Source organism: Anolis carolinensis, chromosome 6, assembly GCF_035594765.1.
Source record: "Anolis carolinensis isolate JA03-04 chromosome 6, rAnoCar3.1.pri, whole genome shotgun sequence".
In the NCBI taxonomy this organism is placed as follows: Eukaryota; Metazoa; Chordata; class Lepidosauria; order Squamata; family Dactyloidae; genus Anolis; species Anolis carolinensis.
Window position 1 is genome coordinate 109,163,709 of NC_085846.1, and position 11,508 is coordinate 109,175,216.

The 11,508-nt window shown below is 41.0% G+C and overlaps 1 protein-coding gene and 1 long non-coding RNA gene across 4 annotated transcripts in view; one reads left to right on the top strand and one right to left on the bottom strand.

Annotated features, from left to right (window-relative positions):
* Positions 1 to 1,834: 1,834 nt before the first annotated feature.
* On the bottom strand, positions 1,835 to 5,310 carry LOC134299990 (uncharacterized). The gene is made up of 2 exons (XR_010007257.1): positions 4,998 to 5,310; positions 1,835 to 2,930 (listed from the first exon to the last, which is right to left on the bottom strand). It is a non-coding gene; the product is annotated as an uncharacterized LOC134299990 (long non-coding RNA).
* Positions 3,433 to 11,508, top strand: part of cnpy1 (canopy FGF signaling regulator 1) — a 60,134-nt gene continuing 52,058 nt past the window's right edge. The window contains exon 1 of one of the 3 annotated variants that reach the window (XM_016994229.2): positions 3,433 to 3,552. In XM_016994229.2, coding sequence (XP_016849718.2) covers positions 3,550 to 3,552 — 3 coding nt within the window. In that variant the 5' untranslated portion in view covers positions 3,433 to 3,549. Of the gene's footprint in view, positions 3,553 to 10,627; positions 10,951 to 11,508 lie in introns of those variants that run through there. The other 2 variants (XM_016994230.2, XM_016994231.2) reach the window with 2 other exon arrangements.

The following is an 11,508-nucleotide window of genomic DNA, read 5'->3' on the forward strand; positions in this document are numbered from 1 at the left end:
ACTTTATATTTTTTTATTTGTTTGTTTGTTTGTTTTGTTTTATATCCTGCCCGCTCTCACTCATTGGGGGACTCAGAGCGGCTAAGTACGTGCCACGGTTATTGTTATGTGCCTTCAAGTCATTTCTAACCTATGGCAACTCGAAAGCACACATATTTTCTGAGACTGCATGTCTGTGACTTGCTCAGGGTCACCTAACAAGTTTTCAAATTTAAGACAGTAGGAAGCTACCCTAAGCTCTTTGGACCTGGGCTAAACTCAAGCCAGCTTTCTCCAGGGTTCGTTCCTCTGATTACCTTGTCAAGCCATCAGATTCATTTATCAGCTCTTCTCCATGTTAAGCTTCACATCTTGTTTTTCATCCATTTCTTCCCGACCACAGACAACGTGATGAACTCCTATCCCACACTTCAAGAGAGCCATCAGAATTGCCTCAATCCAATATAAGGCACATTTTTGAGCAACTAACAACAACAAATCCTGAATACCCAATTATTGACTCCATTGCACATTGTACTAGGATTTAATTAAGCGATAAGGACCACCATCGTGGGATCCTTTATCTTTCAGATAAGGATTTGTCAGGCTTACCCCAGGAGGTCTTTATCTGAAAGATAAGGGAAAGGTACATAAGTGCCTCCTTCTTAGTTTTAAATCCTTTAATTAAAAAGACCTTTCTTAAAAGTTATAGGTTGTTATTGTCTTTGCCTTCATGCTTCAGGGATGCACAATAAGTAAGATGATACCAAGGACTGGACCAATACCTGTTGGGGAAAGAGAACGCAAAGAGCTCTGTGTAACTCCTCGCTTTGCTCTAAGGGTTGTATCATTGCATTCCCTATTATTAGTCTTGTGTCTGGGGCCCAACCAGATTGTTATCTGCTCAATGGTTTAACGTGTAAGGTTTTCCAAGAAGGCTTTAGTGACCTTCATTGGTTAAAACTGGTAGAATCTAAAAGCAATGCATATATGAACATGACAGGAGCTTTAATTTACAGTAGAATCTCGCTTATCCAACCTTCACTTATCCAACATTCTGTATTATCCAATGCAGTCTGCTTTTTAGTAGTCAATGTTTTTAAAACATTGTGATGTTTTGGTGCTGAATTTGTAAATATAGTAACTACTACATAATGTTACCATGTATTGAACTGCTTTTTCTGTCAATTTCTTGTAAAACATGGTGTTTTGGTGCTTAATTTGTAAAATCATAAGGTAATTTGATGTTTAATAGGCTTTTCCTTAATCCCTCCTTATTATCCAACATTTTCACTTATCCAACATTCTGCCGGCCCTTTTATGTTGGATAAGCGAGACTCTACTGTATATGAAACTATCCAGATTGATTTTATTTTGTCACCGCCCCATGCCCTTAGGCCTGATCACTATTGAAATACAGCTCCCGAGTCCTTTCCTAAATTGGAACTTGGCACCTGACAAGGAAATAATTCTCCATTCCTGTCCTAAGGTGCATCTACACTGTAAAATAAATGCAATTTGATACTACTTTAACTGCTGTGGCTCAATGCTATCCAATCTTGGGAGCTGCTGTTTGATGGAACTCCAGCCCTTTTTGTCAGAGAAAGCTGTAGACCTTGCAAAACTATAACTGATAGGATTCCACAGCATTCAGCCATGGCAGTTAAAGTGGTATCACACTGCATTCATTCTACATTGTAAATGCACGCTTAGACTACATTGTCTTTTCAATACTGATCAATTTAGCAAGCCATTGAAAAGTCAAAGTTTAAACAGAATAATTTAGCATTGCTTGACATTACTTCTTTAACAGGAAAGGGGAAGGAAGGAAAGGGAATAGATACCTGCAGGGAAATAAATTCAATGTGTTTCAGATTTTTATTGAATACAGCATGTATGTGAAATGAAATAGGTAGACCAGGTAAGTCTTACATAAGCAAAAAGCATTTGAACCTTCTAGAGACCACTTGAAAGCTTCTTCCAAAATACACCCAAGTACAATACCACTTTTTCTTTCATCAGCCTCTGTTTTTCTCAATCTTTGTCCAACATGCTGGGGTTAGCTGGTGAAGAGGAGTTGTCTGTTTCACCCTTTCCTTTCTTTTGCTGTTCATATGAACTCAAAAAGACATCTTGAGGGCAGCTGCTGTTAACCTTGACTGTGATACATAGGCACATACAGCTATGACAGGACTGAGTAGAGGTGAATCCTGCCCTTTCCCAGCTCAAGCTTTATAGCTGTCCTGTTTTGTCTTTCAAGAACAACCTTAAAACACTGTGGTAAGTAAATGAAAACTGCTTTACTTCAGCAAAACATAAAGTACATCACACTCAGTGGGATAATGCAAAAGGAAGCAAGGAAGTCTTAGGGTAAACACAGTTCTTAGTCTCTGTTAAATTTCCAAATCAAATAGCAGTCTTACTTCAGACAAAGAAACAGCAATAAATCCTTAGGAGCAGTTTCCCAGATGCAGACTTGAAGCAGGCACAAGGGAAGCAAAGAGTCAGTTTGTTACCAGCAAGAGCTGGCTGCACCTGCTTCTGCTTTATAGCCCTGAGTCCCCTCACAGATGCTAGGGCAGTTCCTAATTACTCTGCTGCATTTCTGGCAGCTATTCTAGCTGAATGACATCTCTGCTCTGTTTCCTTTCGCCTTTCCTGAAATGTGGGTACTTGCAAAATCTCCTCCTCAGATTCCAACTCACCCTCAGATTCATGAACACTTTCCTGCTCCCCTTACCTAACAATAGCATTATTTACTGCAGGCAGAATGATGCATCCTTATGTCAAAAGTCTGTGTTTTTCCAGTTCCTCTTCCAAGAGCTTCCTCATGCAAAGAATATGAGATGAACTGGGTAGGCATGAGAAAATTTTACAAAACGTTGCTTACTGAGGTGTGCTTATATCATCAGTACTATGCAATACATGGTGTCTCTGTAAGAATGTGAAACCTGAAAAATAAAGAAGAGGGGGAAAAGTGGAATTCATTCATTCAAATAGTGCTAGATGAGAGAGCTAAAAAGACAAATGAATCATGGGGTGGATCAAGCCTTAACTTCCACTAGAAATAAAAAATAAGTAAATTTGTTTTGAGAACTGATGTGTTCAAAGTCATGAGAAATGGTGACACAACAGTGAAGGTAAAACTGAAAACAGTAAGAGAAAAGACTACCTTTCATGGCATTGGTTCAGTAAAGCAAGTCACAGTCCTGAGTTAGCAAGACCTAATCAGGACTTTTTCTAACAGGGTTATTCAGAGGCCTCCTATTCATAGGGTTGCCATAAGCTGGGAAAAACCTGACAGAACATGACAACAACCCACAATAGTGATAGTTGCATTGCCTGCCTTTTGCTTTACGCATTCCATTGCTTTCAGGTGATTTCAGGAGCAGTTAATAATGGATTCAGCTGAGATATAAAGAACAATATTGTCTTTCCTCCATCAAACTTCAGGGCTGCAATCCAACTTGGAAAGATTGCAGGACAGGCATTTGTAGCATATGAACAACTCCATCCTTGCTGCCAAAGCTTGGGATTTGCTACCCAAGGGACCTGCCTCACCTTTATCTAATGGTAGGGATGGCCCTGCTACTTTCAATATGTATGTTTCCTGGTGGAACTGTGCTGTGAGATGAATATTTTAAAACAGTTTTGTACTCTGTGATTTACATGTTCCTTTGAAGCTCCCTCCGATAAGGAATGCAATCGTTATCTGGCATCAGTTTATTGATTCAGATAGACAAAAGAACAAAGCGTAGAAGCAGAATTTACCCAGATGAATCTGTACTTTACAACCTCAAACAGTAAAACATCTTGCAATTCCTGCTAGAATTGCTTGGAGACAGCTAATGTGTCCGCTGATATAATAGTGCTGTTTGATTGTTACCTGTGGGAGTCAACATGAGCATTTATTTGTATCTATTAGAAAAGATGAATTTATTATGGCGTTAAGCTCTTATAGAGCATCAGATCTGTCTGTCTAGGAATTAGTTCAGTCACAAGATAAAGGGAAAGATGAAACAGATGCAATAGAATTAGATATTGCTAGGAAATTGACTGGGCCAGTTCCATAGAAATTAATGGAAGTGCACAAAGCCAGAGTTATGTTTCTGCACAGAAGCCATTCATTTTAAGAAGTCTTATATAAGAGTACTTCTTGCATAGAATGGCAGTCCCTAAAATTATCTTTTAACCAATGTTGGCCTGAACTTTAGCCATTCAAAGTTTTTATGACGAAGGTTAGGTCATAAATCAACAACAATTTTTATTTATCTATTATTTCCACTAGGGGCCCCTGGTGGCACAGTGTGTTAAAGCACTGAGTTGCTGAACTTGCGGACCAAAAGGTCCCAGGTTCAAATCCCGGGAGTGGAATGAGCGCCTGCTGTGAGCCCCAGCTCCTGCCAACCTAGCAGTTCGAAAACATGCAAATGTGAGTAGATCAATAGGTACCGCTCCGGCGGGAAGGTAACAGCGCTCCATGCAGTCATGCCGGCCACATGACCTTGGAGGTGTCTACGGACAACGCCGGCTCTTCGGCTTAGAAATGGAGATGAGCACCAACCCCCAGAGTCGGTCACAACTGGACTTAATGTCAGGGGAAAACCTTTACCTTACCTTATTATTTCCATATTTGTACCCAGCCCTTCTCACCCCGAAGGGGACTCAGGGCAATCTTACAACAGGCAACATTTCAATGTGGCATTGAAACATATAAATCCAAAAATAGACAAATATAATCAAAATTCAAACAATTAAAAACATAAGTTATTGAAACATCAATTAAAACTTTGCTTTTTGCCATATTCATATTGAGTACTATGTGCAAAATTCAAAAATTCTCAAGTCAGTCATTAATTATAGCAAGTTACTTGTAGTTAATTCCTCTTCCTTGATAATGAAGGTAATATACTACATTCCAATTCTAACTTAACAAAAGATGACAGGGGTGACGACGGTGGGGTGAGACCCTGGTAGCCGTGCAGAGTGGGTTCCAAAAACCATCATCCCGGTCTCACCTCGTTCTCCAGGCTGTCTTCCCATGCGGAGAATCAGCACTGGTCAAACAAACACTCCAGCAGGCGAAGGGGTCAGTTGAAAATCCAACTGTTGTTAAACTTTATTTACATAACTATTTACAGTTGCATTTCCTGGCTTCAGAGCATAGCATTCATAGTCCATCTCCAGAGAATGCTCACGCCGAACACACACACTAACAGACAACACTCCCCTGCATTCCACTGACTAAGAAGGAAGTCCCGGTCAAACAAACTTGACCCCATTGGTCCTGTGACACATCAATCAAAGCAGGTTCTTATTAACTCCATAACACAGCAAGGACCAAGTACAGAGAGCACAATAATCCCAAATAAACAGTTCGAGGGGAGGTCACAGGGGCTTACATGTCTTTACACTAATGCTCAGAGCATGGGAAATAAGCAAGACGAACTCCAACTCCTAGCACAGCACCACACATACGATGTCATAGGCATCACTGAAACCTGGTGGGATGACTCCCATCACTGGAATTTAACCATTGAGGGCTATAACCTCTTTCACATAAATAGAACAAAGGGGAGAGGAGGGGGAGTAGCTTTATATGTCAAAAACAGTTACGTTGCAGAAGAAATGCAAGACTGTAATCCGGGAAACCAGCTTGAAAGCATCTGGATAAGAATCAAGGGAACCGGGACTCAAAAAGATCTTGTCGTGGGTGTCTACTACAGACCTCCGAGTCAGGATGAAGGACTTGATGAAGCCTTCTGTCAACAGCTGACCAAACAGGCACAAAGAAGAGATATAGTAGTCATGGGCGATTTCAATTATCCCGATATCTGCTGGAAAACAAACTCAGCCAAGAGTACAAAGTCCAACAAATTCCTCACTTGCCTTGCAGATAATTTTATGGTCCAGAAGGTAGAAGAGGCAACAAGGGGATCAGCAACTCTTGATCTAATCTTAACAAATGTGGAAGACCTGATCAATACAGTTGAAGTGGTTGGATCCTTAGGGGCAAGTGACCATGTGCTCCTGCAGTTTGCAATACAAAGGAATGCTGAAACTAAGACAAGTCAAACACGCATTCTGGACTTTAAGAGAGCTGACTTCCAAAAAATGAAGGAATTACTGAGCGGCATTCCATGGACGCCGATATTAAAAAACAAGGGAGTTAAGCATGGATGGGAGTTTTTCAAAAGTGAAATACTCAAGGCGCAAATGCAAACAGTGCCAACAAAGAAGAAAAATAAGACAAGTGCAAAGAAGCCAGAATGGATGTCCAAAGAACTTCTAACTGAGCTAAAGCTCAAAAGTGACATGCACAAGAAGTGGAAAAGGGGAGAAATCACCAAAGAAGAATTCAAACGTATAGCCAACTCCTGTAGGGAAAAGGTTCGCAAGGCTAAAGCGCAAAATGAGCTCAGGCTTGCCAGGGACATAAAAAACAACAAAAAAGGTTTTTTTGCTTATGTTGGTAGAAAAAGGAAGAAAAAGGAGGCGATAGGGCCACTGCAAGGAGTAGATGGGGTGATGGTGACAGGGGATAGGGAAAAGGCAGAACTGCTTAATGCCTTCTTTGCCTCGGTCTTCTCACAAAAAGAAAGCCATCTTCAACCTCAGCAACATGGAATGGACGAAGGATTGGGGGAAATCCAACCCCAAATAGGGAAACAAGTTGTCCAGGAACACCTGGCCACTCTAAACGAATTCAAGTCCCCAGGGCCAGATCAGCTACACCCAAGAGTACTGAAGGAACTAGCGGAAGTTATTTCAGAACCACTGGCAATTATCTTCGAGAGTTCTTGGAGAACAGGAGAAGTCCCAGCAGATTGGAGGAGGGCGAATGTGGTCCCTATCTTCAAGAAGGGAAAAAAGAACGACCCAAACAATTACCGTCCGGTCAGCCTCACATCAATACCAGGCAAGATTCTGGAAAAGATCATTAAGGAAGTGGTCTGCAAACACTTAGAAACAAATGCGGTCATTGCTAATAGTCAACACGGATTTACCAAAAACAAGTCATGCCAGACTAATCTGATCTCTTTTTTCGATAGAGTTACGAGTTGGGTCGATACAGGGAATGCCGTGGATGTAGCATATCTAGATTTCAGTAAGGCCTTCGACAAAGTCCCCCATGACCTTCTGGCAAACAAACTAGTAAAATGTGGGCTAGACAAAACTACGGTTAGGTGGATCTGTAATTGGCTAAGCGAACGAACCCAAAGGGTGCTCACCAATGCGTCGTCTTCATCATGGAAAGAAGTGACAAGTGGAGTGCCGCAGGGCTCCGTCCTGGGCCCGGTTCTGTTCAACATCTTTATTAACGACTTAGACGAAGGGTTAGAAGGCACGATCATCAAGTTTGCAGATGACACCAAACTCGGAGGGATAGCTAACACTCCAGAAGACAGGAGCAGAATTCAAAACGATCTTGACAGACTAGAGAGATGGGCCGAAACTAACAAAATGAAGTTCAACAGGGACAAATGCAAAATACTTCACTTCGGCAGAAAAAATGGAAATCAAAGATACAGAATGGGGGACGCCTGGCTTGACAGCAGTGTGTGCGAAAAAGATCTTGGAGTCCTCGTGGACAACAAGTTAAACATGAGCCTACAATGTGATGCGGCAGCTAAAAAAGCCAATGGGATTTTGGCCTGCATCAATAGGGGAATAACGTCTAGATCCAGGGAAGTCATGCTCCCCCTCTATTCTGCCTTGGTCAGACCACACCTGGAATACTGTGTCCAGTTTTGGGCACCGCAGATGAAGGGAGATGCTGACAAGCTGGAAAGCGTCCAGAGGAGGGCAACTAAAATGATTAAGGGTCTGGAGAACAAGCCCTATGAGGAGAGGCTTAAAGAGCTGGGCATGTTTAGCCTGCAGAAGAGAAGGCTGAGAGGAGACATGATAGCCATGTACAAATATGTGAGGGGAAGTCATAGGGAGGAGGGAGCAAGCTTATTTTCTGCTGCCCTGCAGACTAGGACACGGAACAATGGCTTCAAACTACAGGAAAGGAGATTCCACCTGAACATCAGGAAGAACTTCCTCACTGTGAGGGCTGTTCGGCAGTGGAACTCTCTCCCCCGGAATGTGGTGGAGGCACCTTCTTTGGAAGCTTTTAAGCAGAGGCTGGATGGCCATCTGTCGGGGGTGCTTTGAATGCGATTTCCTGCTTCTTAGCGGGGGGTTGGACTAGATGGCCCTTGAGGTCTCTTCCAACTCTACTATTCTATGATTCTATGATTCTATGATTCTATGAACTACCGAAATGCCTTGCCGAAACTAACACAGAAGGCATTTCTAACAGCCTAGATTGATTTTAACATTTCACACAATTCACAATACCCTGACAAAAGACAATTCTCTTCACTATAAAACTCATTAGGAACAACATGTTACTTAGCTTTAATTCTCTCTTCTTTGGTCCTTGGTATCTGCTTGGGTTTGGTTCCAGGACTCCCTGTGGACACCAGGATCTGTGAATGCTCAAGTCCCATTGTATACAATGGCCTAATAAAATAGTACCCATCATAGAAAATTGCAAAAATCAAGTTTTACTTTTTGGATTTTAAAAATATATATTTACGTTGTGGATGGTTGAATCTGTGGATGCAGAATCCATATATTCAGCATATAAACATGAAGATGTTATGATAGGCTTGTTAAAAGATCATGGAGCATAGTAGTACATATACTAAATATGATAATTGCACTCTTTCTCCTAACAGTTCGTGATGATGACACAGCAGCAAACATGAAACATCTGAGTCTCATCAAGGGAATAGTCTGCAGCAGATGTGTTTGAGTGAGGCCTGCTTATAAACAAGTCCAGTGTGTTGGAGAGAATTGCCTTGGCTATAAAGTCCATGCAGCTTATAAACAATTTGTCTTGAGAGGGGATTGGGAGGCTAGGCTGGTACAATGGTAGGAATGCTGGACAAGGCAAGGCATTATAGAATTAATCCAGTTTGTCACCATTTAACTACCATGGCTCAATGCTATGGAATCCTGGGATTAGTAGTTTGGCGAGGCAACAGCTCTCTTTGGAAGAAGGCTAAAGACCTTGTAAAATGACAGCTTCCATGATTCCATAGCAGTGAGCCATGGCTGTTAAAGTGGTGTCAAACTGCATTCTTTCTCCAGTATAGATGTAGCTTTCATTTCGACTGTACTACAAGAGCCCTTTGAATACATACAAGAGAAAGTTGGGCTATACTGTACTCAAGTATAAGCCTAGTTTTCCAGCCCTTTTTTAAGACTGAGAAAGCCCCCCTCGGCTTATACTCGGGTGAGGGTCCTGGTTGGCTTATATTTGGGTCAGCTTATACTCGAGAATATATGGTACATTTATTATTTTTCTCTATTATTATTGGTATTATTACATTTATTATTTTTCTCTATTATTGTTGCTACTAATACATTTATTTTACTCTATTTTATTATTAATACATTTATTATTTCACTTATTATTTTACTCTATTTATTACTGCATGTATTATTTTCCTGTATTTATTATTATTATTATTATTATTATTATTATATGTATTATTTTACTCTATTATTATTAAAAGGATACATAAGCACATTTACATTGAAGAAGATGAAAATAATGATTTAATCAGAGTTGGACAATCGTATCTTAAATTAGAGCTTTATGTAAATATTCAAAAACATTTATTTTTATTTATTTATTTACAGTATTTATATTCCGCCCTTCTCACCCCGAAGGGGACTCAGGGTGGATCACATTGCACACATATAAGGCAAACATTCAATGCCATAACATAGAACAGAGACAGACGCAGGCACGGGCCTACTGATTTAACCTACTGATGCTTCAATTAATGTAATTTTATTGGTATCTGTTTTTATTTCTGAAATTTACCACTCTTGGCTTATACTGGAGTCAATGTTTTCCCAGTTTTTTTGTGGTAAAATTAGATGCCTCGGCTTATATTCGGGTCGGCTTATACTCGAGTATATACGGTACATTCATTTTGCCTCCTTTTGGCCTTCACTTGAATAATAAAACAGTACCTAATTTTTTAAGGATTTTAAAAGCAGATGCTTGCGCAGATTGGGATGAAGTATTTGCTTAATTTAAGTATGTAATATCAAGCAATAAGCAATAATAAATAATAACGGTGCTCCATGCAGTCATGCCGGCCACATGACCTTGGAGGTGTCTATGGACAACGCTGGCTCTTCGGAGATGAGCACCAATCCCCAGAGTCAGACATGACTGGACTTAACGTCAGGGGAAACCTTTACCTTTGCCTATCAAGCAATATGAGGGTGACTTTCTGCACAAATAAACACATCAGGTTGTGTTATCAGCTTTTATTTGAGTTCCTGCTAATATAAGACACGGTCAAGGTTCCAGATGTGGGATCTGGGACACTAAGCCTCAGCTGTACCTCTTAAAATAAAATCCTTACCAGGACTCGAGGGCTTGACTCTCTCTGGCTCTTGCTGATAGACGGGAAAATATGCATTGCAATGAGTCCTTAGGAACCTTCAACAGGGCCACATGTTATGCAGGTGATTGCCTTCACCATGGAAACTGGAATTCCTTTTTCCTTCCTTGTCCTACCTGCTTGGTGCAAGGAAGCCGGGCTCAGCCTCGGGGAGGTTTCCATTGGCTGTGGGGTTCCTTGTTTTCCCCACCTGGTAGGCTTTCATTGGCTCCCTTCTCTCCCTTCACTCACCCATCCCAGCAGCTTCACTGTACGATGACAGAAGTGCTGGGAAACTCCTAAGAGGCCAGGAGCGGCTGCATCCAGGGCAGACTCAGCAACCTGCCTGGGATCTCTTGCCATGAGAAGAGCCCTGTGCTGAACTGGGCCAGGGAAAAGCACAAGCCTTGTGGATGAACAACATTCCTTTTTTAAAAGTTGCCCAGTCTGAATTTTACTGCTACGCATAGTGCAATTTGAACTGAGCAGAGGCTGAGATCTTGCAAAGTAGGTAAGCTTTCAAAATTCAGCTGATACAAACAGAATAATATTGATGGATCAAAAACTCTGCCTTTCTTTTTCTTTTTCTGCCAGTCTTCAGGAAGTTTTTGAAAGATTGCTTTAGCCCAGCAAAAGCTATACTCTCTTTTCTCCTGGGTGTTTTGTATCTTTGTAGGTCTGGCAGATACATAGGAGCAGAACTAATTCTGGCCTGGGGTAGTAAAATTCATTTCGGAGAATGTCTGACCATCAGAATTGTCCTTGAGCTCAATGGAAAGGGAAAAAAATACACAAATCTGTAAATGTATATAGTTGACACCGAAGGTCAAAAAAGTTCTAACACTTCAATTTTTTTAGGATCAGCTATGTTGCAAGTTAGAATGAAACTCAGTGTTGCTGGGGTTTTTTCAGAGTTGCATTTTATCTTAAATGCTGGGTTTTCTATGATAACTAGTAAAAGAATCCCTATATTCTCCAGCTCTTTCAAATGAATTGGTGGGCATTGCAGAGGAGAAACAGGGGGCTCTTCCACACAGATGTATAAAATCTACATTGAACTGGATTGTAT